General features: G+C 53.0%; 8 protein-coding genes across 8 annotated transcripts; 2 read left to right on the top strand and 6 right to left on the bottom strand.

Moving 5' to 3' along the window:
• Positions 1 to 218: 218 nt before the first annotated feature.
• COL26b_006492 (uncharacterized protein) lies at positions 219 to 2251 on the bottom strand (the record flags this gene model as incomplete). The annotated part of the gene is made up of 5 exons (XM_053179308.1): positions 219 to 716; positions 768 to 1259; positions 1324 to 1441; positions 1495 to 1715; positions 1928 to 2251. The coding sequence occupies 5 exons, from the start codon at positions 2249 to 2251 to the stop codon at positions 219 to 221; spliced, it is 1653 nt and encodes a 550-aa protein (XP_053036745.1).
• Positions 2252 to 2746: 495 nt separating this feature from the next.
• COL26b_006491 (uncharacterized protein) lies at positions 2747 to 4248 on the bottom strand (the record flags this gene model as incomplete). Its single annotated transcript, XM_053179307.1, has 5 exons — positions 2747 to 2825; positions 2879 to 2900; positions 2960 to 3054; positions 3105 to 3431; positions 3485 to 4248. 5 exons carry the CDS (start codon positions 4246 to 4248, stop codon positions 2747 to 2749), a joined length of 1287 nt encoding a protein of 428 aa, XP_053036744.1.
• A 2348-nt stretch (positions 4249 to 6596) lies between these two features.
• Positions 6597 to 7994, bottom strand: COL26b_006490 (uncharacterized protein; the record flags this gene model as incomplete). Its single annotated transcript, XM_053179306.1, has 3 exons — positions 6597 to 6782; positions 6855 to 7613; positions 7686 to 7994. The coding sequence occupies 3 exons, from the start codon at positions 7992 to 7994 to the stop codon at positions 6597 to 6599; spliced, it is 1254 nt and encodes a 417-aa protein (XP_053036743.1).
• Positions 7995 to 8512: 518 nt separating this feature from the next.
• On the bottom strand, positions 8513 to 9838 carry COL26b_006489 (uncharacterized protein; the record flags this gene model as incomplete). The annotated part of the gene is made up of 1 exon (XM_053179305.1): positions 8513 to 9838. One exon carries the CDS (start codon positions 9836 to 9838, stop codon positions 8513 to 8515), a length of 1326 nt encoding a protein of 441 aa, XP_053036742.1.
• A 1474-nt stretch (positions 9839 to 11312) lies between these two features.
• On the bottom strand, positions 11313 to 12367 carry COL26b_006488 (uncharacterized protein; the record flags this gene model as incomplete). The annotated part of the gene is made up of 2 exons (XM_053179304.1): positions 11313 to 11732; positions 11798 to 12367. The coding sequence occupies 2 exons, from the start codon at positions 12365 to 12367 to the stop codon at positions 11313 to 11315; spliced, it is 990 nt and encodes a 329-aa protein (XP_053036741.1).
• A 6126-nt stretch (positions 12368 to 18493) lies between these two features.
• On the top strand, positions 18494 to 19450 carry COL26b_006487 (uncharacterized protein; the record flags this gene model as incomplete). The annotated part of the gene is made up of 1 exon (XM_053179303.1): positions 18494 to 19450. One exon carries the CDS (start codon positions 18494 to 18496, stop codon positions 19448 to 19450), a length of 957 nt encoding a protein of 318 aa, XP_053036740.1.
• A 1109-nt stretch (positions 19451 to 20559) lies between these two features.
• Positions 20560 to 21278, top strand: COL26b_006486 (uncharacterized protein; the record flags this gene model as incomplete). Its single annotated transcript, XM_053179302.1, has 2 exons — positions 20560 to 20817; positions 20919 to 21278. 2 exons carry the CDS (start codon positions 20560 to 20562, stop codon positions 21276 to 21278), a joined length of 618 nt encoding a protein of 205 aa, XP_053036739.1.
• Positions 21279 to 21488: 210 nt separating this feature from the next.
• Positions 21489 to 24805, bottom strand: COL26b_006485 (uncharacterized protein; the record flags this gene model as incomplete). The annotated part of the gene is made up of 2 exons (XM_053179301.1): positions 21489 to 22925; positions 22973 to 24805. The coding sequence occupies 2 exons, from the start codon at positions 24803 to 24805 to the stop codon at positions 21489 to 21491; spliced, it is 3270 nt and encodes a 1089-aa protein (XP_053036738.1).
• Between the last annotated feature and the right edge of the window lie 482 nt (positions 24806 to 25287).

Below are 25287 nucleotides of genomic sequence, written 5' to 3'. Positions count from 1 at the left end.
GACGAAACCTGAGGGACTTTTCGAACATCCGCTTCAACCAACAGTTAGTCCATGCTTCTCAAGCACGTTTCTCAGCAACCTCAAACATGTCGGGTGATAAAAGTCGCGATGTCTGTTAAACAACTCCACAGCCAACTTTTCGCTGACCGACAACAACCCCTCAAATCTGGTACATCACATCAGCTATCACGGGAGAAACTTCATTGCAATGAGAAAGCTTACAGTGGCTTGACGAATTTCATACGGCCGGTCTGGCTAAGAACCTCTTCGGTCTGCTTCAAGACACTTTCGTCGCCTGCTCGCAGTGCAACACGGAGATAGCGACTAACTACCTCCAGATTCCCTGAGGACAGTAAACCATACTGTGAACCCAGTGCGTGGCTGAACTGTTTGGGGATAGGACTGGAACTTTCAATCAGAAGGTCGAGAAAGACTAACAATTGTCCAACCGTCCAGCCCTCAACATCCTTAGACGAGGGCGTAAAGGCGCTTTCGTTCGAACTAAGCATCTTCCACTTGTCGCATAATTCAATGCAATCTCTGTAGAGGCTGGAGTCGAACATAGGCTTTGGCGGTGCACCGGGTTTGTGATACCAGGTTTCCCAGTCAACTGTGTGAAGGGCAGCTGCGGCGTAGACGTCCTGAGAGAAGAACTCCAGAACGCAATTCTTGAATTGCTGAGAGTTGACGCTTTTGCCGAAGAAAGTCTTGAAGTACTAAAGCCATCATAAGTATCTTGTACAATTGCAGAACCAACAATCGCTTACGTGAGGAACAAATTTGTGCCACTTCTCCCTCCCCACCTGCTGTTCCAGGAAACACAAAAAGGTGTAGCCTTTTTCGTAGGAGATCTTCGACATGATGTCGTCAGGCCTCTTTCCCTGAAATTCTAGAACGAGACTTGTGAACACGCTTTCGTTGCCACCATAAGCTTCAATGTTGTAGAGCAGATCTTGCCATCCCACGATGGCTTCAAGCTGGACTGCCTCTTCCCCGCGGAGGTCTCGCAGGATGCAACGCTCTATGTAGACAGTCCATCCTTCGTTCAACCAGAAGTGCTCCCAGGCGTCATTAGTGACAAGGTTTCCACTGTAGCTGTGAGCGAACTCGTGGGCCACGACTCCAATGTTCTCACGGTCGCCCGAGACAACAGTAGCGCTGTAGAAGTTGAAGACTGGGTTTTCCATGCCTCCTAAGTGAAACGACTTTGGCAGGACAACGAGATTGTAAAGCGGCCATGGATACTCGAAGATGAGGTTCTGCAGTCAAAAATAAACAAAATCAGTCATCACAGCGAGGTCGTCGATGAGCCAGCTACCTTACCTCAGCAGACTTAATTATGGCTTGCAAATCGGGTTTGAACTCCGCCTTGCAGGCCTCAAGATCGCCAGGCGCACAGTAAACATAGCTCTTAGGACCAATCTTCTCTCCCGCAAGATTCCTAAGAGATTCTCATCAGCTGTATTCCATAGTCGGTCGGAGTAACACACATACCCGCTAGCCACCGCGAACAGATAATTAGAGATTGGGATCTCCTGTTTGAACTTGTAGGTCTTGAGCTCTAGGGGCTCCTGGACGGGAGGGAAGATTAGGTCATCTTCAGGAATACCACTCGCGACAACTGGTAAGATGGACCGAATAGTCATGTCGAAAGTTGTCTTGATAGATGGAGTGTCCTGGCATGGGAACATGGAGCGTGCGTGGACTGGCTCTCCCTGGGAAACTTCATCAAGTCAGCGATGTATAAGCTGATGATAACAGCCAATAGTCTGTTTTGGGGACTTACACACGAAAGGATATTTCTTATCGTCTGTTTGCGAAGCCTTGAACCACTGAAGGCCAGTTGTTTCCGTTGTTGTTTCGAAGTCAATCTACGAGAGTGTACTCAGCATCAGAGTTCCACGTTAGTTCATGAGCCAGAGCTTACGGCAAGTTTGAAAGCCTCTCCATTTTCGTAGGCGCGATCGAGGTAGATATGAAGGGGGCTGCCATTGGCGTCTTTTGAGGCTTTCAAGTCCCAAGAAACTCGGGTGCCATTGATGGTAGCTTGTCTCACGATTAAATAGCTGGTATCAAGAGTGATTTCAGTCAGACTCGCCAGTCTTGATTCGAAAATAATGATTGTTGACCCGACGAGCACAGTTCGCTCGAAGTCGATTGTCACATCAATTTCGGTATGTTTTGTGACGACCTCCTTGAAGTTGGAATTGGTGTTCACGTCTATAACCGCTGATGACTGATGTCGACACATGGTGCCGTTTCTGGCCGACTGAGTCCCGCGACGAAGGGAAGTAGGATCAAGTGAAGGCTAATGGCTCTGCGGTGGAATCGCAAATTCAAAAACGATTTTCATTTCAACAGAAAACAATGTCGAGGAAATGTGCCTACATATGGGAATGTTTAGACTCCTCTCTGGGACGCTTTACGAGCCTGTGTCGTATCTCAACGGTGTGCCCCGCACGATTGATGCCCCTCATTTCTGTCGTTCAGAATTCCCTATTTGGGCAATTCTGCCATCCGCCACGATCCTTGCTTTAGCGCGCTCAGAAACCAGGTATCGCTCGGTGATTGAGACTGATTGGTGGCCGAAAGAGCGCATTTCGATTTGGTCACGAGTCACGACGACACGAGAGTGGAGGTTCTTCTTGGAATGGGTATTCTCGATTTCTGCGATGTAGCCGGATCCATGTTCTGATTGTCCTGAGGTGCCTACTTAAAGCACGATTTGCGAATACTGTCTGGTGAGCTATGCTGTCGCCTTGCTCTGACGCCACAATTTCTGCGCCTCTTGGAGATACGATCCATACAACTTGATAGCGTTGATACTGTTGGGGTCGTTAGTAAGGCGAAACGGACTGTGCAAATCGACAGTTCTTACTAGTTGTTCTTGTCCAGCTTCTCTGCAGTCCACCGAAAATGATTAGCAAATATTGGACTCTGGAAGAATAACAAAACGCACCGTCGATGGTATGAGCGCCGTCAGTGGGTCGTCCAACGGGAAGCAAAAGCACGTTCTTCTGAAGAATCTGCTTGAAGTCCAATGCAATGGGAATGCTGGTCCAGAATTAGCTTGCGGTAAACGACCCTGCATGATGCCTCCTTACCTTCCGCCTTCGCATGTGAGGACTGGATCAACACCCCATACGTTCTGAGTAGCCTGGATTGCGGCTTGGTAGTTCCAGTGGTCGGCGCTCTCGTAGAACCAGTCACTTTGGTCGGCACAGTTGATATCCAACTCGTTCTTGCTTCCGAGACTCTCAAACTTCTCTCGAATATGCTTCTGGACAAGCTTGTCGATATCCTGTGACTTCATGTTGGGAACTGTCCTGATGCTGAACTTGCCAACAAGCTTCGCAGGAATCGAAGTCACAGCTCCTGCACCAGGCGTCGCGTTTTCGATCCTGTGAAGACTGAGGGATGGCTTCTTCCATCTAGGCGCTTGTTAATTTCACGTCAAAAGTTAGGCCCAGCGGATGATAAGTACCTCGCGATCAAAGCGTCTGCCTGAGTCTTGTGAAGGCTTCTGGCGCCCGTTCCCCCGAGCAAGGAATCGTCTGAGATGTTTAGCTTGTTGTAGCTGTCATACTCTTCTTTCGTCACGGCTTGCACTGTGTCGTAGATACCCGGCACAAGAATCTTGCCGTTCGAATCCACGAGTGAGGACATGATGTTGACCATATCGGTCATCGGCTCCGAGATCTGCCCACCAAAGCCACCACTATGAGCGTCTCTCTCGGCGCCGGTGATGGTCAACAGGTAGAAGATGATTCCTCTCAAGCCCTGGGGGATGCTCAGCTGCTCATCGCTGACCCAAACGACATCAGTGATGCAGACCACATCAATGTCTTTGAAGAAGTTTTGCGCTTCTTCCTCCAAGGCTTTGCGCAGACCAAAGGACCCGTTCTCCTCCATACCCTCGAAACAGAAGACAAGGTTCGCCGGAACTTCAACTCCCGCCTTTTGAAAGGACTCAATCATGTTGAGCCATCCTATCAGCGGGCCCTTGTCATCGGAAGTTCCTCGGCCACATAACCGGCCATTCTCTTCAATCGTAAGAACCCAGGGGTCATATTTCCAACCATCTTCGAGAGCAGCAGGCTGAACATCGTAGTGAGAGTAGACGAGAACGGTCGGCTTCTGGGAATCGTTACCATATCGACCCAAAACGAGAGGGGGCAACTCGAGGTCCGGTTTGTCTTGCTGTTTCCCTAAAGGCTTCAGTGTGACCTCCACTCCTAGATCTCTCATCTTTGAAGCAATCCATTCGCTCATCTAATAGTCTTGTCAATTTAATTCATCTTGAGAGACAGATATACTACCTACTATGAAAACATCTTCTCTTCGTTCCGCGTAAGCAGATACCGAAGGGATCTTAACTGCTTCTTCCAGTCCTTTTCATCGTCGGTGAGTTGATGTGAACTTCGAACTATTGGAACTTGCATTAAACAAAAATCACTTACTTTCGATGAAAGAAGTCTCTAACTCGTCAACCCTAATGGCTGTTAGTTCTGCGACTTCAAGATCACCTCAAAGTCCTCAGGGGGAAACCCACTTCGCGTAGAAGCCAGTAAGGCCATCGCCTGCAGCGTCAGCCCTTGCAGCCATAGTCAACGTCGGTCTCTGCGGCAAGTCGATGGGGTATTCAGCTGATGTTGGTGCGAGAGCAACCTCGAAAATTTCCTCGACCGCGATCAGTCACGACGCCAATTTTGACGCGAAAGGAGGGGTTGATGACGGATTCCAGGCTGCTCATCTCATGCGACCCCACGCTAAGCGAGATCGGATAAGATCTTTCGCAGGGGTGCATTTCTCTTATCAGATCGGACTCCACTGAAAAAGATCTACCCGAATAGGCAGTCTTTTACGAAGAGGCAGCTGCTAAGCGCTTCACAGGAAGCAAGGCATTAAATGCGAAGAGAACTTGTTGGTAACTTAATTGAATGACTGCATGTCTCCAATTCAATCAGGCTTTTTTTGCCTAATTTCACCAAATTCATCACTTTGCTTTATCTCCAAATTCCTTCCCATGGCATCACACCCGAAGGTTCTCGTCATTGGCTCGCCCGAAGGGGTCGTTCCTGACACTGTTTGGGAAGACTTCTGTACACGATACATTGTTCACCAATATGACTTTTCAACTACGAAAGATTTTCATGAGTCTCTGAAAGGTGGTACTTGCCATGATATTTCGGGGATCATGCGAATCGGTCTCAATGTCCCCGCCGGGATCGAGAAAGTTGGCAACGGCTGGACCAGACGCGCACTGCAATACTTACCCGAATCGCTGAAGTTGATCGTCAACTTTGGTCATGGATTTGAGGAAGAAGACGTTTCAGGGCTCAATTCTCGAGGCATCGAGTTCTTCAACACGACAGGCGGTAGCGAAGCAACTGCCGTCGTCGCAACCTACCTCATCATCTCCGTCTTCCGTCAGCTAAACCGATACGAGCGCATGCTTCGGAACGACGAGTTTCTTCCAGCACTTAGACACTCTGCCCAGACAGCCGTAGATCCTTACAGCAGAAAGCTGGGCATCATCGGCATGGGCTCAATCGGACAGACTGTTGGGCGTCAGGCTGCAGCATTAGGTATGGAGATTCACTGCATTGACAGGCCGAATCTGAGGAAGCTTCTTGAGACTGTTCAACACGAAGATGAATACATAAGGGGTCTCATTCCATCTGCAACCCTTCACAAGGATCTGCAAGCGCTTGTTGCCGTCGTTGACTGCCTAGTCTTGACATGCTCTTACTCTGCGGCAACCCATCACCTGCTTTCACGAGAAGTCTTTTCGGATATGAAGAAGGGCATGAGGATTGTGAATGTAGCAAGAGGAAAGTGTATCGATGAGGATGCTATGTGTGACGCCATCGATAGCGGGGTTATATCCAGCGTTGGACTTGACGTTCATTACAACGAGTAAGCGCCTTCTCTTGTTTTTACATATGCCCAGTGCTGATGTTCGGGACGAAAAGGCCCAAAGTCAGTTCAAGGCTGCTCAAGTATGATTGCGTCACTTTGCTACCTCACCTGGGAGGATTGACACACGATTCTATGAAGGTTGGTATATTTCACTCCTGACTGCTCAGTCCACAGCTAACATGAGTGTAAACCCTTAGAATCATGCGTTGATTGCCATGAAAAGGGTAGACGACTTCTTCTCGACTACCATAACGTCATGACGGAATTAGAAAGGGTTTTAAAGAAGGTGTTCATGTTTGGCGTCATATTAGAATTTCAGATTAAATTAGGAGAATCCCCCATTGACGGAGGTTCAAGGTGTTATCCCAAAAGAATGTGAAAGTAAGTAGAATTTGATACATTTTGACAAATGCTTAGTTCTACCTGTATGTGGCATTGAGGAACACGTATTCTCATTTCCTATAACTGCCCAATTCGTGCCCGCGTTCGGTCGCAATTGAGCTCGCGTACTTACCTTATGGAAGCAATCCATACAAATGAGTTCACCGCTTGAAAACATTGGGTGTATCATTACTCTGTTTATCTTACGTCCAAATATCATCCAGCACGTTTCTAGGCTGGATATAAAAGCTCATCAATGTAGTATATAGTGCTCTCATCCAAGTTCCAGTCAACTACTGTTCCTCAACGACATATCCCCAATCATGATCAACCCGTCCGTAGATAATGTCCTCCAGCCAAGCCTTGATAGCCGACGAGTATTTCGCATGAGGAATTTTATGACCATCATCAGTAACAGTCATCGGGAGGTTAATATCCCGGTCATTGTAGTGAATCAGTGACACTGGGGTAACGAACATCTAAATCAAGACCTGTCAGCAAAGTATTCATGACACCAATGCGTACCACCAATAGACCAAGGGAGAACTTACCGCGGTACCGGTGACGAAAGCTTCAACAAGTCTTCCCTCGGCATGTGCCTCAATAATCTCGTCCATGCTAAATGGCCTCTCGACGACCTCCAAGGGATCCAAGCTCGTGTGTTTCCCTGAAGCCTCCTGCGTCAAGCGCTCTCTCGCAATCTCCAGCGCACTCCTTCTCGTGATACCGTCCAGAATGACTCCCGTGTCAAGTGAACTGGTCACAAGTTCGATGCCCTGGCCATCCTTCTTCTTCCAAACGACGAAGAAGTTGCTTGCGCCAGCCTCCGTGACCAACCTGTCCTCCCCAAAAAGCCACAGCGTCTGCGAGCAGCCTTTAGCCTTCGCGGCAGCGTGCAACACCATCGACGGTCCATAGCTGGCGCCCACCTTTGCAGATCCAAAACCACCGGGCCACGCACGGATGTGCTCCGGGCTGCTCGCGAGAAGCTTGATGACAGGGTGCGGCAGACGCGATGCCTGCGGGAACAGAACTGCAAAGAGGAAGAACAGGGCTTCGGGCGGCTGGTTGATGCCCAGAGCGGAACCGCTGCCGATCATGGCGGGGCGGAGGTAGATATTTGAGCCCTGGTCGGGGAGCCAGCGGCGGCATTCGACAGAGATGTATGCGGTAATGATATCGAGGAGGCCCTGGGGGTCGAAGGAGGGGAGACCGACTCTTGCGTTGGACTTGACCATGCGGGCACAGTTGAGTTGGGGCCGGAAGAGGCGGAGTTTGTCGTCGTAGCCGCGGTAGGCTTTCATGCCCTCCTGTACCCTCAATTATTAGTATTCGAAGTCTTTGGATAACATACCCCAAGTCTAGCCACAAGATTGACTTACGAAAGATTCTGTCGCATAGTGCAAGACACTGGCCGTCGGCTCTAGCGCGATCTTGCCATACGGGCTCATGACTGGTGTCCCCCAACCTGTCTCCATCGACCAAGGCACTTGAACCATATGCGCTGCTGTGCAGTTCTGACCGATACGAACGGGGTCATCGACGGCGGGGACGGGACGCTGATCCGTCTCGGGGACGAGAGTCTTCACCATTGCTGAGGCGTCGAGTTCTCCCCATTGTTGCTTCTGGGCAACTTCGCTCGCCGCCGGCGCGGTTGCGCCGGGTGTTGTGGTTGTCGCGCTGGGGCTCATGGTGATGGTGATGCCGAAAATCTGGAAGATTGACCGACAAAACTTGGGACAGCGGTGGGTATAGGTGATGTTAAAGATGTGTGCTGGCGATGATGATAAAGCAACCTTCACCAACACAATATGCAAAAATTAGTCTCGTCGGAAGTGAGTCCGAAAGTAGAAAGCCCATGTCAGAGGCGGAACGTTCGCAATTGCAAGCGCAAGCGTCCAAAATTTCGTGATTGGCATGATCCCGAGGCCATCGTGGGCTGCCCGCCGGGATGAATTTACCCAAACGGGCAAAGGAGAACGAGGGCGCTAACAAAATCCACAACGAATGGGCCGTCACCGGACGTAGCGCGACAAGTGGAAATAGTGGAGTCTGCCTCGGCCGGCGCCGGGTCCTTTCGGTGTCGAATTTTGCAGAAAAATCGGTCATCGACGGGGTTGCCGAGGGAATTTGACCCATCTCTTCATCTCATTACGCTATCGCAAGCTATCAGCGAACCCACTCTGCCAAAATGCGTCAAAATTGCCTCTTATGGTATTTCTACAAAGTCGATGCTCCACCCCCGCTTACACCTCGAATACACCTCGACCGAGAACCGATCGGGGTCCCTTTCCTCGTCGTCTTCAGGAGTGGCGTCATCCTCTAGGTCAACCATGCGCACTTTGATAATTTCCCAATTGTGTCGTGAGCCGCGGCGAGTGTACTCCTCGTCCACGTATCGCAGCACCCGGTGGGCGTGGCGGACGTTCCAGATGCCCTCCCGATCCCTCGGAAACCCGGCGATCCAGTCCTTGATCCATGTCTTCAGGTCTAAGTCTTCTGCCATGTAATACGCATTCATCATTGCCGGAAGCATGCCATGCCCGTATGCGTTGACCGCGGCGCAGGATGCATAAGGGACACCGGCTGCTAACCTGCATACGAGAAGGATGATCTTCTTCGCGTTGGGCGGCAGTTCTCGTCCTGCACCCGGGAGGTATCGTGTCTCTAGCCGTAGTAGAGAGATCAAGTAGTGCATGAACGTCGTCGCTGCTTTGACGGGCTCTCGCGCGCGAGGGATACTGAGAGGCTTAATCGCAATGCCAGGGCCTTCGGCGGTCTCATCGAAAGGATTTGCTGTGTGTTCGTGCAAGGCCGGCACATCATAATCGTCCAATGTGTTCCTCCACGCCTTCAATTCTTGGATTAGATCTTCTGCTTGGTTACGCCAGTGTAGGTCATGCTGTGGGTTACTCCTCCATTCTTCCTCAAGTTTGATCACTCGGGGCAAGATGTACAACAACCTGTCTGCTGACTGGGGCGAATTGACAAGCGACAAGGTCAGTGAGTCTGAGACGTCTGGTGATGCAATGCTGTATCTGACGGAGTAGGCTCGGTCGAAAATATCTAGGAGAGCGGCGATGCGGGAGAAGGACCGGATGAGAGACTCCCCCACGGGTGATTCTCGTACGCGGTTGAGATGTTGCGAAAGGAATGTGACTGCGGCTCTGCTGTGAATGTACCAGAGCTTCATCTGCCCCCGTTGCAACTCGAAGTTTGCAAGTAACAAGACAGTAGCTAGCCATGATATGGCGTTATCTTGGTTCGATGGACATCCTGTGGCGACGCCTTCGTCATCCAGCTGCGCCATTCGCACGGTGCCAAGGGCAGCAACGAAGTGATCCAGTGCTTGCAACGCAGCTTTGCTGGCAAGAGTCTCTGAAGGTCTGGACTGAGAAATGTCGAGGGCCGACAAAGCCAGCGCAGCATGGAAGAAGGCGCTGTCGAGTTGATCCTCCTGTAGAATATCGCTGAGGGACAGGATTGACAAGATGCCATAAGGTGAGCTGTCTCTGAGGTGGTGGTAGTAGATCATGTCTTCTGGAAACTTGCTGCTCTCAATAATTCCAGGTAATATCGTCGGCAGTGAAGTCAGCTGCCGATTTGACTCGTCGAGATGCGGGTCCCAGACTCTGGGAGAGTCCTGGGGCTGATATATCGGAGTGCAACTTGGAAGGTGCTCATTTCCACGAAATACTGGTGACATCTCATTGCCAGCAGCATGTATTGATGAAGAGTCGACGTTGACTGATGCTCTAGTCACAGAGTTGACAACATAATGGGGCAGTGAGCTCTCGCTAACCTCTGTACCTGCGTGACCACCAGTCTCACGCGAGATTCCCTCTGAAATCAGTGCCAGCGATGTTGCGGCTTCGTAGAGCGATTGCTCCTGTGAGCCTGCAAGGAAATCTTGCGTGTCGTCAACAGAGAAGAACGTATCATCATGAACATCGTCGAGATTGATGATGGTTTGTGATGATTGTGGTGCTGGTGCTGGTGGCGGGTCACTTCGCGACGGCGCAGGTGATGAGGGGCTCTGGCGATTCGCACTCGCGGCCTTCTTGGCTTCGCGTTTCTTCCTCTGCTTTCGCTCCCACAGATCCGTTTGGTCCTTGAACTTAATGGGAGTAACGTAACCACCGCACTCGAGATTCAGACGCGTGCACTACATGCAAATGGTCTGTCAGTAAACGGGCTAGTATTGCCGCGACAAGTGGAGAGCGTACATTATTACAGCTTGGCTTCTTCTCGTCGCACTTCAACCTGCGGGCGCGACAGGTAACACAGCCGGTGCGGTCTCTCGAAGTAACATTACGTCTGCGTATGACACGTTCAGACATAGCAACACGAGATGTCTGTCGCGTCCGTTCGCAGACTAGGTCTGGTCGGCGGTCAACTTGAAAATCGTTTGCGATAAGGTGAGTTGGAGATTGTTGAAACAGGAGAAATCGAACGAGGAGGATAGGGACCGCCAAATGTTGCCTGTTTTAGCGTGCTCCATCCCGGCAGCGGGGTCAGTCCGGGGGTCTCCCCGCTAACTTCCAACGTCATGTGCCCCCTGCGGCAGTGTCACGATGAGAATCTAGGCCCGGCCGGCTGTCGGCTGGCTCTTCTCAGCGATAGCCAACAACACCATCGTCTCAATTGATGCAGGCTATGGTGTGCAATAAGAACCTCAAACATTAAAAAGTCAGACATTTAACATGGAGATCAGACACTATCTTGTATCAAATCTCAAGAAGATATGATTTGATGTAGCTTACCCTTTGATCAGCGGCACCGCCTTGTATCAACCAACATGTGCTTTCGCCAAGGGAACGAGAGGCCGACCCTCTCTTGGCAAAAGCTTGAATATCATTGCTCAAATCTAAAATATTCTCGGTGATTCTTTAACAATATACAAGAAAATGAAAGGGAAACAGCCATCCTATGGCCACGAAAGGAACTGTAAGAACCCCCAGAGTATCAAACCCACTCACACACGTGACAGCCACGCCGCGCGACCATCTTTAGTAGTTCTCGGTGGCCTTGGTAACCTTTCCAGACGCAAGAGCCACATCTTTGACGATAACCTCATCGCCGTTGATGCTAGTGACACGGACCCAGGCCGTAGCGCTGGGGAGAGTGCCAGTAAGCTCCCACATGTTGGGGTCTCGGAGAGTAGCAGCCTGCCAAGTTGCGCCCTCGTCGCTGCTGACCTCAACCTTCTTGGTTCGGAGTGTAGCGTTCTCGATCGTGGCCGCGAACCAGTACTGAGAGGCGCCCTTGTGCATGTGAACCTGGAGGGGAGAAGACTCGGGGAGAGGGCAGGCGATCCACTCCCACTCGATGCCGTCAACACCACCGCCAGAGTATCCGTTGGTCAGCTTGGACCAAGTATCGGGGGTCATGTCCAGGTGGGTTGCGTTACCGCCGGTTCGGTTGGTGACCTTGTCGTGTCAGTCAATAAGTGGAAATCTCGCGTGGGGGAGTGTTTCGTCTCGATTGCACTTACCATGATCTTGAGGGTCTTACCCTTGTAAGTCACAGAGATGCAGCCGCCGCAGTTCTCGCCGTTGCCGAAGATGGAATCCGACACGCAGGTTGATCCATCGAGGCCGGCGGGCAGCTCGTAGTCCACGAAGGAGCAAGCACCATTCTGCCAGCAGTTTTCCTCGGTGCAGTCGTCAGAGAGGCCGTAACGGGTGCCCTGACCATAGACAACCTCTGACGAGGTCGTCTGAACAGCAGCCGCAGCAGTAGAAGCGGTCGTGGAAACAGCCCCGGACTTCGCTTCTTGCGCAGTGATAGGGTTGCCCAGAGAAGTCTTGGCCTCGGCATCCTTAACCTGAGAAGATTGGATGGTGGGCTGGACGAGAATGGCCAGAGTCGTTGTGAGAAGAACAGTGGAAGTCTTGGGAGGCAAGCTGAAACCAAAAGCGGTCGAGTTATGGGCATGCTTGGTATGGTGATGGTGAGTCTTGACGCTATGTGCCTTGCAGGCCTTGGCCTCCTTACCCTCCGCAACAGCGAAGAGAGTTGCCAGAAGAGCAATGGCGAAGTGGTAGATTTGGCCAGCAATCATTATGAAGGTGATTTTCAGAGGTTGTTAATCTCGCTCAAGTTGGCGACAGGATGAATGAAATAGTGCAACGGTGACAGAGCGAATGATCGGATGAACGAAAGTGCAGGCCAAAAGAATGAACAAAACAGGTTTCTATCAGATGGGTATGCTGCTGCCAAGGAAGATGGTTAGAACACAGGGCAATGAAGCTCTTTTGAACGATTAGTGCCTCCCCTTCATTTTAATTCCACTTCGTACCTGTCATTCTACGTCTTCCGACTTTACCGTTCGAATTTTAGTTGAAATTATGCACCTTTCAAAAATCTCACCAACAGCAGCAGCAACATCAGAAACATCCCACGCGTCGTTGCCTGGATTTAAGGAGACGGCCCCATCAGGTGGTCCTTTCAATCTATTTAAGAGAGGCTAGAACATTTTGTCGGCCGATCATCCGGCGGTCCATGCCAAATAGCGAGGTTTGCGACGTGCTCGTAATAGCTGCGAACACGATGCTCATGGCAATGTTGGCAAATTAGGCATTAATCAGGGCGTACGGATGTTCAGCCTCAAAAGTTGCAACGAGCTCGAAAATTGAAACGAAACACGCGAGTAATTTCCGGTGAGAACTCGAGCGGAAGTAAACTCATAGCTAGCCCCTAAACTCGTCAAGCTTCATCCTCCCTGTCATCAAAGTCAAGCCTGGTTAGCGGACAGGCTCGCCGTCCGACACACAATTGCCCAGAGTAACACAAGAAGAAAGTCGCCAGCTAGAATCTGCCAGAGGTACCAGCACGGACGCGTCGCAAGCAAAACCGTCGCTAGCATCGTAGGCATAGCATAGAAGATGCAGCACCAATCTATGGTCCGCCACATCATCGCCGTCACGTCCGCAACCTCGTCTGAGCTGGTGAGGTGTCTGGCGAAGGGATCGGCTCCGAAGTATGTCAGGAAGAGGCACATCGGGACCTCAATCACGATTGCAATAATGAGAGAGAGAAGAGCTGGACGGTTGATGGCGAGAATGTTCGTCTTCTTTGCCCTTGTTTGGAGGTCTTCGACACCTATGTCACGTCTCTAAGCCCCCCATGCATGGCCGACGAAGGCCAAAGAGGTTTGCTCGAGTGCTTGGACCGGTACCATGGTGAGGTCCCATCTGATGGTGTTGAAGACGCGCCAGGCCGTTGCGTATGTGCTTCCCATTAACACAATGTAAGCCAAAGGATAACGAGTTTCTGACTGCTGATTCAACGAAGGGCGGGATACCAGGATGCAAGAGAATGACAAGTGCCTTGAGGCTTGTTCGAGTGGTCTTCAATTCGGTTAAGAACATGACCACCCTCGCCGTCGGCAAGCTATACTGGGATGGTTTGCTAAGAGGTCCTCTCTCATAACAGTGGAATTCTATAGCTATTGTCTCCTGGAGTCTACGTGATGCTCTTCACGTCGATGAAATCCAAAACGAGACCACATGACAAATTATTTGCCACCTTTATGTTCAATATGAATGAAAACATCATTGCAATTTATCACGAACGATATGTCTATTTGCGCTCTGCACCTCATGCGCCCGTTTTCGTGGCGCGCATCCTTACAACATCGTGCTTTCTATATTGGAGCAGACTGTTAGCGGCCAGGTCGTTTGTGAGAAACCATTCAGCTAGTTGAGACAACGGCTGCCTAGTGATAGAATATCATTAGGTGTGGTGTGATTTGATGGTTGGTAGCCTGATTGACTTCGTTTCTCTGAATCGGGCAAGTTCTCAGCAGCCAAGCTGATGGTAAGACAAACTACGACCAGATCAGCGAGACACTGGTTGCCTCACTGAAAACAATGGTTAAATGACAGTCACCTGACTTTCGTCCCATATAAAGCAGCCATCTTTCGAAAGCCAAGCCCACCCCTTTTCAAAGCTTCAGAGGCGCTATCTTGCGAGCGTCAAATGTAAGGAAACGTCGCAGATCCTACTCTGCTACCGTCCTTCAGCAATCTGCCTTCGATAGAATCTCAGTATTTTCAAAATACTTTCAGCGGTCATGCTGGCAACCGCTGCACAGATGGCGGCTTTGAAAGCTGGACGACAACAGCGCAAACTATACCATGAACAACAAGAAAGACTGGAACAGGAAGATCGTCACAGGTACATTGAACGAGACGTGCTCACAGAATTTGTTTTACGGTCCAATCTGACTACTCTCAATAGGTCTCAATACCCTCCAAAATTGCATTTCAGGGATAGGTTCCACGCTGAGGGAAGAAGCTCTGCATCGGGACTTGTTCAAAAACCGTTCCAAAACGGTCTCGATCCTGACACGCTTTGGACCTTTGAGGATATCATCGACCCAAATCCAACAACTGCGCCTAATCAGTACGCATACACTTGGCAACGGTGGAACACGCCTCTTCACCTCGCGCTCCTTTGCTTTGATTATGAGTCGGCTAGAGTCATCCTGCATCACGGTGGAGATCCCAATATCTACAACGGGGAAGGACGCACTGCTATTCATGAGGCCATTAAGCGTCAGAGCCTAGAGGGTATTCGTTTCCTCATTCGTCATGGTGCAGACCCTAACAGAGCGTCGCAAGACGGCCTGGTGCCTCTTCACGCAGCTCTTTACGAAGGAGACGAAGAAACATTTTTCGTCCTGCTCGAGGAAGGTGCCATTTTGGAGGCTGCCGCGTATTACGAATGGTCAATCACAGACCTGGCTTTGCTGGCCTCGGAAAAGTCCATTCTGCAGAGGCTTCTGTCAGATGAGTACAGACAACTACCTACGCCGTTGATGCGATCCGTCGGAGCATCTTCACGTCCAATGTCTCAGGATATGGCCATCTTGGCTAAGCGAATTCTTGCTGTCGTTTCAAGCAATCAAGTCCTTCCGGAAAAGGCCTTGTACGAGACATATCAACACCTATGTTCTAGATTGAACATTTCTCGAAATCAGAGGTGGGACGTGGACGCCGTCAATGACCTCGTCGACAACATAATGGGCAGTCTTCACGGCGTCTCCCAAATCCCACGATTGGCTCTTGGCGAGAGCTTCTGCCCGGAATGCTTGGAAATTCAGAAATTTATCGAAAGGTTCTCCCGGGATAAAGCCGCTGCGAAGTATGAGGCTTATGGCAAAGTGGCCGGTTTCCATACGAACAAGCAGGAACTGGACAATTGTGCGCTTTCTGGGTGTCCCGTTTGTCTGACTATTTCTGACAAGTTTCGCGAGCTTGATGAGAAGGGCGAAAATGGCCAAAATCATGAGCTTTCACCAATTGCTCTGAATCTTCTCCCACAGCCTGAATACCTTATTGAGGAGGCACTCGATCCACGCCGAATAAACTTGTTCACCGCACAGGTTGGGGATTCAAAATCTTTACGGGCGAATTTCGACTTGCGACCCTACGACACAGGATTCGAGACTCACCAGGAAGATCCTCTCAGCCGCTGTGATGATACGAGCACCGGCTCGCCAAAAGCATTGAGCGTCGCAAAGCAATGGCTCCAGATATGCAAGACCTCACCGAAGCATTCTTTCTGCCGAGACACATACGGCCCATCTGGAACATGCAGTAGTTAACCGACCAGAGTATTATGTGTGGGTTCTGAAGACAGAGAGCCACTCCTATTCGAAGGCAATGGCCTCAAGGAGCCTTACTGTATCCTTTCATATTGTTGGGGTCACGCGGGAAACTCCATAACCACCAGAGAGAATTTCGCACAACGCACCCAAAGCATCCCTCTGGCAACGCTCCCGACGCTCCTTCGTCAGGCTGTGACAGCTACGAGAACCTTGGGTTACGAGTACATATGGATCGACGCACTTTGTATCGTACAAGATGATCCGGATAACTGGGCCCGTGAGGCGGCAGTAATGCACGACCGTTACTCCCAGGCCGACTTGACAATCACGAGTCTTGTTGCAGCAGATTCCATGGACAGCCTCTTCGAGCCACGTCTAAGGAGAACTGCTAGGCCTATACCATTGAACATCATTCTTCCGAAAAAGTATCGACATCCCTTTAACGAGAGGATATTCGAGTTTGCGGCTTATTCCGACTACCATAAGTATCCAGAGTGCGTAGTCAAAGGTCCAGTGCATCAACGGGCTTGGACATTACAAGAACACCTCATGAGCACACGCGTGGTCTATTTTGGCCCCGGTATCTTGCACTGGGAGTGTCTTTGTTCGTATCGCCTCGAAACGGATCCTGATGCATTGTGTATCGAGTTTGCTCACTCGGAGCTGAACGAAAGGCGGAGACTGAAAGCAGCTGTCAAGACCCTTCAGCGACAAGAATTGTCTCATCAGACCAATGCACCCCCCATTGAAGTGTGGCAATTGCAAGTCGAGGAATTCACTCGGAGGAAGTTAACGAAGCACTCTGATAGAATCCCCGCCTTTCTGGCAATCTCCAAGGTGCTTTGCAAAGCTGGCGGGGACGAATTCGCCGGTGGGTTATGGACTAGTAGACAGCTGATTCCCAGTATGTGTTGGAGACTCGAGAGGGCTGACGAGCCGGACATGGGGGGCCCGTCATGGACATGGGGGACTCGCTCTGGCGAGGTATCTTACCAGTTACTGCGACATCCGGGAAAAATGATGCCAAAGTCATCCATTGTTTCGGTCGACATCAACACTGATAGATCTCACAGCAACACATCAGGTTCCATCACGCTCAGAGGGGTTCTCAGTGCCCGTGAACCTAGGGAGCCCGGCATAACAGAATGGTTTGATTATGCTTCAGAATATCGAGCAAAGGCCTATCATTTCGAGATGTTGGAATCTGGGAAAACACCCCCGAGGCCTCCATCTACTGGCATCCAACCGTTTTACAGGTTCCCCGAGAAACATAATGTTAGCCTCTTGGTAATGCCTGTCGATGATGATGAGGACTTTAGAAATGCCACAGTCTTTCGTCGTGTTGGCATTGCCAAGAAAGCTGAGATTGAATCCATGGCATCGAACAAAAACGAATATGACACAAGAGCTCGACGCCGAGATGTCGAAGACTACGAGATGGAACGAGTGATTGTTCTTGTCTGAGAACTGTGCTGAAAGACCCCACCACATCAGGTTTTTTTCCTTCTTCTTTTTTCCTCCGTGTATTGTACCTTTGCCATGGTTTGACTGAGGTCGATGATGGTTCCGTCGGTTAGTTCGGAGGGCTTCAATTGTTCCTCTGCGACCAAGCCTGCTCATTCAACCGGGGCTGTGGGGTTCTCGGAACCCACAACACTTGAACGAAGAGAAAAGAGATCGCAAGAGATATTTTACTTGTCTAAATCTATTAAAGGCCCTCCATTTACGATTATGGAATTGATAATCTCTAATGAACTCGTTAATGTTTCTTACTTCAGCCATCGACAGATTGGTGCTTCTGAGACGCACTCGCAACAGTCCCGAGGCTCATGAACGGGGCTGCATGCCCTAAGTATGTCGGCACGCTAGACCAGGCGTGCCTTTTCTCAGTTACTCTGCAACCTTGAAAAATGCTGTTGATACCGTGGCTTTATGTCGCTAGCGAAAATTGTCTCCTTCTAGAATACTGAAAGATGAAAGGGGGGCCAAAAACCAAAACATACCTATCGCCGGTTGGGAATAGCATCAATAAATCGGAGAAGACCGCGGCAGACGGGGTGAAAAGATAATCCCGGCGGATCCAGGGTGACGTCGTGCGCGGCATCGGAGCCACCAGGTCCATCTCGCGGCGCGGGAGCATCCGCTGCGTCGGGGCGCGACTCCGCGAGTCGGGACGAACGGCACCCAAAAGCTTATCAGACCGCGATAAAGTGGGCGGTCCTTAGTGATCCAAAAATGTCGTCAATCCCGCCGAGTTTTCTCCCAGTCCCGTCGAATGAAACAGGGCCAATCTGATTGGGCAATTGGGGCTAGCGTTTGCATGCGTCCCCGAACACTCCGGCGGCGATTCCGTCACGACGGAACAACGACGTCATAGCGTGCTCAAGCACAGCGACTAGGGGTCCACCACGCACCACAGCACACACTACCCTGCCAAGGCAAGCTCTCTTCTCTTTAACATGACGGGAGAGACCTTTTAATACTCTCGACCAGCCGCTTTCTTTTGATACTGCTTTGCTCGTACATACCAATTCTCTGATTCTCAGTAGCAGACACATCTCCACTCTCACCAAGATGGCATCAAAAACAACACCACAAACAGAGGTTCCGACCTTCTCACCCCTCGACTATGCCAAGTTCTTCGGCGCCGGCGCGCTCGCCGCGACGCTCACCCACGGCGCTGCGACACCCATCGACGTCGTCAAGACGCGCATCCAGGTCGACGACGCCATGAAGGGCCTGAACATGGTCAGCGCCGGCCGCACCATCGTCGCCAAGGAGGGCGCCTCGGCCCTGCTCACCGGCTTCGGCCCCACGGCGGTCGGGTACCTCGTCCAGGGCGGCGGCAAGTTCGCCGGCTACGAGTTCTTCAAGAAGCAGTTCATCACCCTCGCCGGCGGGCCCGACAAGGCCGTCGACAAGCGCACCGCCATCTACCTCGGCGCCAGCGCGACTGCCGAGTTCTTTGCGGATATCCTTCTGTGCCCGCTCGAGGCGACGCGCATCCGTCTCGTCTCGCAGCGCGGATTTGCGAACGGGCTGACGTCGGGATTCATGCGCCTCGCGCGCGAGGAGGGGTTCAAGGGGTTCTACTCGGGCTTCGTGCCGCTGCTGTTTAAGCAGGTGCCGTACGCCGTGGGCCAGTTCTCGGTGCACGAGGCGGCAGTGGAGGTGATCTACCGCACCATGGGGCCCGAAAGGAAGGCCAAGATGACGCAGCTGCAGTCGACGGGCGTGGAACTGGCGTCGGGCGTGGTTGCGGGTGTCGCGGCGGCGGTGCTCTCGCACCCAGCAGACACGCTGCTGTCGGCCATTAACAAGGGCGCGGGCGACCCGAAGCAGGGGGCCACGAGCAGGATGTTTCAGCTCGCGAGGGAATTCGGGCCCAAGAGGCTACTGTTAACGGGGCTGGGCCCGCGTATTGTCATGACGTGCGGCCTGGTCGCTGGGCAGTTTGTGATTTACGCGCAGTGCAAGACGTTGGTTGGGGCGCCGGCTGGTATTGAGATTCACAAGGAGGAGTCGCTGTGATTGGGATGGGGGTTACTGGGTATAGGGGATAGATGGATTCCGCAGGCGTTCTGGGCGTTTCGGGGTGGCAGAGCGGGTAGACGGAGCGACATACAATTCATTTTACGACAGTTTCTAATTCAAAAGTATTCACATGAAGCACTGATTGACTGCACGATATGCAAACTAAGCTGGGTGCTTGGTGTAGACCCTCTGGCCTGCAGAAAATCCCGAAAACGAGCTCCGGGCCATCCGTGTTCCACATTCCAGCTACACACCGCTTGATTATTGAAAGATAGCAGCATCTGAAGCGGAAAGAATACGCGCACTGCGAACGTTGCAGATGTCTTGGACCGTTTCAATCTAGGCGTGCCTGATGTCTCTGTTGGGGATGACTATTTCAGGACGTACGTTGAGCGCGGGAAAGTCATTTTCAAATCTTGCGGTGCATGGGCACACCAAACCGTTCGAGGCCTTCTCATGTTGCACGGTTTAGATTACCTCTCATGAATCCAAGCAGCCGGCTCAGCATCCCCTTCTACCGTGGTACGTCTAGTTGACTTGGTCCTTTCGTGGAGCACCTGTAGGATCTAGATCTAGTGTTGAAGTCAGCACAGATAGGTCATGAAGAAAGCCATTCTCACAGTCGTTTGTGAAGCCGGTTTCAATTTCCGTGAAGACCATCCGAACAGGAAGGTATCACATACTGGCTGAGCTGAGAGTGCTTTCTTCCCAGAGATAGCCGGTTCGACGCTTCCTCGCGCGTGATCCCTCATGCAACATATCATTGGGTCTAGATCCGATTATGAAGGAAGGGGCAGAGGACTCTCGACGGAAGGACCGATGATGGATGATTCTGTCTCTGGCCGGTCTTTCCTCCCTGGAATCGCAGACACTCATGACCTTTCGCGTCCCCCGCCCCTTCCTTCGTACACCTCACGATGTTGGTGCAACCCCTTTGGACGGGAAGGGACACCTCTGTGTCTCCTTCATCAAAGCTTCCCGATATTCGATGATAAAACTCACTCACCCAGCCAAAACACCATTTCCATCCATCGCCAACCCAAACCCACGTCCCTCCACTCTGAACCCTCCTTCTGCCACTCCATACTCGCCGGAAGCCGACCAAAATGGGCCTCATATCGAGCATCCTCTCTCTCATGCTCTCTCTCAGCTGCATCATCACCCTCGCAGCAGCCGAGTCATACACGCTAACCGCCTACGCACCCGCAACCCGCGCGATCCACGGCAAACCCATCAACGCCAGCGGCCGCCGCTTCATCATCGGCCTCGACGCCCCGATGACTTACTGCCCCGACGTTGTGCCACGTGATTCCTGCCCACCCGGAAACATCACCACCGTCAGCGGACTTCTCACGGGAATGATGGTACGTTCTCTTGCCCTCTCTCCGGGCACCAAGACCTCACTTTGATCCCCCTGTCTCCCGATAAGCCTACTTGGACTGCTCACTGACTATTCACACGGCAGGTCATGGTCCCAGGCGGACAGGACATCTACGTCGATCCTGAGGGGTTCGTCGACTTCACCCAGGCACACTCGGCCGGCTACCCTCCCAACTCCACCTTGCAGGAAGGCTTCTACAAAACCACCGCCAAGCCCTCGTCTCCGTGCGAGGCCGAGCCGCCGACGGACCTCCTCGACTTCTGCGACCCTAAGAACGCCACCAGCGAGGGTGTGTACGCTTGTCCTTACCCCGACATCGCGGGGACGTGGGTGCTCGTCGCGGGCAGTGCCCGGGCGAGGGCGCGGCGGGGTGATTGTGAACGGCTCGAGGGGCTGGAGTTGCACGAGAGTGAGATCAAGCTTGGAGCGTGGCAGTATACGTGAAGAAGCTTGCGATCAAGCTTCATAGCGTCGGCTTCGCTGTAGTGGTGACGAATTTCGGACTACGGCACACTCCTCACAATTTTGGTAATTTTGGTCTGGCCGCAAAGGACCAACATTGGTCGAACAGTACACACTTTTCTCAATTTGATGTTTAGCACCAACGGGCCGTTTTCAGTTACAATACAATACACATGTTCTCTCTCAACACACTTAATCCAACACAAGCTCGACGTCGAACTCCTTAGCATGGAGCTCGTACGCAGGCAGCGTCGCCGGGCCGCAAGACCCTGTGCCCAGACCGTGGTGCTTCCAGTCCAGCCTGACGACCGTGTCCTCCCTCTTGCGCTTGTACAGCTCGTAGGGATGCTCGCACTCGTCCAGATCCTTGGTGGTGTAATGCATCGCCGAGAAAGACGCGCCGTCTAGGTCGCCAAATCTCGCGCGCAACAGCTTCTCGCGCGGCGCGCTCTGGTCCACGACGCCGTTCTCGTCCGGCAGACGACCGCGGAGCTCGACCCAACGGACATCGGTCCTATTGCCGCCGTCCTGGGGGTACTCATAATCAACGAAGAGATCGTCGACCGTCTCTTCCCAATTGCCAAACGCCTGCGCGCGCTTCTTGTCCGAGTAGCTCTCGCCGGGCCCGCGGCCCCACCACGCGACGGTCTCGACGCCCTTGACGCCGCCCGTGAGGCCGATGCGGGCAAAGGTGTCCGGGAGGAGCGGCCCGTTGGGCTTGCCCTTAATCTTGATGTAGACGGCCTCGCCGTGGAAGGTGAAGGTGGTCCAGGTGTCGACGGCCCAGGCGAGGACGGGGGGCGCGATGCGGGAGTGGACGTTGACGACGAGGCCGTGCTTCTCCTTGCGCCACTCGACGCGCTTGACGTGGTGGCGCGTCTGGTCGAGGCGGCGGTCCGCCCAGTTCTGGCCGAAGCGGCCGCCGCGGTCGTTGTCGGTCAGCGCGCGGTAGAAGTCCATGACGAAGGGCTCCGTGAGGAGGTCGAGATGCGGGCGGGCGGCCTTCTTCCAGCTGGTGAGAGTGCCGAGTGTGAGGTCGAGGCCCCAGGTGGACTGGCCCGTGGAGGAGGTGATGCTGAGGGTGGAGGGGTCGGTTTGGCGGATGGTCGGGACGGGGTCGACGAAGGGCTGGAAGAGGGTGGAGAGGATGCGGGCCATGGAGGGGGGCTTGGAGAGCGGGAGCTGGCCGAAGGCGACGCGGTGGCCGGCCTTGGCCCAGTTAGTGTCCTCGGTGAGGATGAAGTCGATGTGGAGGTAGGCCTCGGCGGTGAGGTCCTTGGGGAGGCCCTTGATCTTGAGGTGCGCCTTGGTGTGTGGCCGGACACCCTTGGGGATCTCGACTTCCTGGTCGCTGCCGATGACGAGGCCGTCGCCGACGATGTGCCAGGTTGCGGTGAGGTGGTCGAGGTCGACGAAGTCGTAGCGGTTGATGATAGTGACCTCGTTGCCCTTTATGCCGAGCGTCTGGACGGGCTCGATGGCCTTGCCGTACTCGCGCAGGCCCGGGGTCGGGGTGTGGTTGGCGAAGCAGAGGCCGTCGAAGACGAAGTTCTTGTCGTTGGGGTCGTCGCCGAAGTCGCCTCCGTAGCCCATGTACTCTTCACCTTCCTCGTTCTTGGTGCGGAGGCCCTGCGGATGTTAGTATGTGGTCATACGAGGGAAGTGCGATGACTTACATGGTTGGCCCATTCCCAAACGAAACCTCCCATCAGACGAGGGTGCTCGTAGAAAGCGTCAATGTACTCCTTGACGCCGCCGGGTCCGTTGCCCATGGCGTGGATGTACTCGCACAAGACCAGCGGCTTCCTCCAGTCCTTCTCGGACGCCTGGTAGACGATGTCGTCGACGGAAGCGTACATCCGGCTGTAGATGTCTGCGGTTTGAGCACTGCCATCACCCTCGTAGTGGACGAGGCGAGACTGGTCGATGCTCTTGATGACGTCGTACATGTGCTGGTGGTTTTGCCCGTAGAAGGACTCGTTGCCCAGGGACCACAGGACCACGGAGGCGTGGTTCTTGTCACGCATGACCATCTGCCTGGCTCTGTCCTCATATGCCTCTCTCCACTCCGGGTTATCGGAGGCGAACTTGTGGCCGTCGATGCCGACAACGCCAAAGCCGTGGCATTCGAGATCAGCCTCATCAAGGATCCAGATACCAAGCTCATCAGCGAGGTCGTACAGCCTGGGATCGTTGATGTAGTGAGAAGTGCGAATACCATTGACATTAAAATGCTTCATAATAAGCAGGTCACGCTTGAGGAAATCATAAGGCACCGCGCGCCCGGAATCAGGGTGGTGCTCGTGGCGGTTGACGCCGCGGAACTTGACGGGCTCTCCGTTGATGCAGAAGACGCCCTTGATGAGCTCGGTCTGGCGGAAGCCGACTCGCTGGACCAAGCTGCACTTTTGGAAGTTGAGGACGAGCGTGTACAGGTACGGCGTCTCGGCGGTCCACTTGTGGGGGTTCTTGACGCGCACCTCGAAGCGGTTGGTGCGGTCAAAGATCTCCATGCCCTTGGCGATGAGCTTGCCGTCGGCGTCGAGGAGCTTCATGTCAACGTAGGCACCCCGGTTCATGGTGATGTCCACGCGGAGGGTGGCATCCTTGTAGTCCTTGTCGAGGAACGTGTGGACGTGGTAGTCCTCCGGATGGAACTTGGGAAAGGCGTGGAGGTAGACGTCGCGGAAGATGCCACTCAGCCACCACTGATCTTGGTCCTCGAGGTAGGTGCCGTCACAACGCTGGTAGACCTCGACGGCGAGGGTATTCTCAGCATCAACCTTGATGAAATCTGTCACATCCCACTCGCTGGGGTTGCGGGCTCCCTGGGAGTAGCCGACCTCATGGCCGTTGACCCAGACGGTGAAGCCAGAGTCAACGCCCTCGAAGCGCAGCCTGAGCTGGTTGTCCTCGGCAAAGTCCTTGTCGACGTGGAATGTGGTCACGTGGCGGCCGCACTCGTTATCATCGTACGGGATGTTGGGGGCGTCCACGGGCCAGGGGAAGTTGAGGTTGGTGTACTGCGGGCCCTTTCCGTAGCCCTGGCATTGCCACATGCCGGGAACGACGATGTCGCCCCATTCCGAGGTGTCAAAATCGGGCTTGTAGAAGTCCCGGGGTCCAGCAAAGGGCGAGGTTGTCAAGTGGAACTTCCACTTTCCGGAGAGCAGCTTGGACTTGGACTTGGTGATGTCCCTGGTCAGGGCGTCCTCCTCATTGTTGTACAGAAAGAAGTAACTTCGCGGGGGCAGAGTGTTGCGATGGAGGACCTTCAGGTTGCTCCAGTCTGGAGTATGCTCTGGATAGACATGAGTGGGCGAGCCACTAACCACCGTGGTGGTGGTGGTGTTATTGTTGCTTTCTTCCTCGGACGGACCGCCGCTGGATGAGCCCTCACTTGAGGAGCTTCCCAGACGGCGGCGGTGGGCTAGCTTTTCCATGTAGACACTCAGATGGAGGTCGGTGGTAGGCGAGATGTTGACATAGTCATCGGAGATGTCGGACATGGTTGATACAAAGGTGGCCGATGTGCCGAGGCGGAGACGGAGACGGGAGGGCTAGCAAGAGTGGGATTGTGGGTTCAGTGTTCGGCGAGGGATGGGACAGCAAGAACGGGGCGGTGGAGAAGCAATTAACGGAGGTGGTTTAGTGACGGACATGCAGTTGGCGCAACGTACGGGGATCTCACGATGATGGGAGGGGAGGTGGTGGGCTGGTGTGATGGTGTTTGGTGGATAGATCACGATGGCCCCTTGCAGTGGTGGATGGATGGATAGCAGGAGCGTGGAAGTTGGAGATGAGGTTGGAGTTGGAGCTGGAGCTGGCAAACAGTCGAACGGTTCGATTTGGAGCTCGAACGAGCTGGTGCCAGGAATCAGGAACGTCACCTGAGACGGCGCAGCGTCAGGGAGTGCGGGGGAATCTCAATCACGAGGTGCCTTCCCTTACTGCAGTACGTCCCTTGGATGCGCCGACGGAAGGCGCAGGG

This window comes from Colletotrichum chrysophilum (genome assembly GCF_026319265.1).
Source record: "Colletotrichum chrysophilum strain AFK26 chromosome Unknown scaffold_48, whole genome shotgun sequence".
NCBI lineage: Eukaryota > Fungi > Ascomycota > Sordariomycetes > Glomerellales > Glomerellaceae > Colletotrichum > Colletotrichum chrysophilum.
This window is presented reverse-complemented; position numbering and strand designations above follow the sequence as displayed.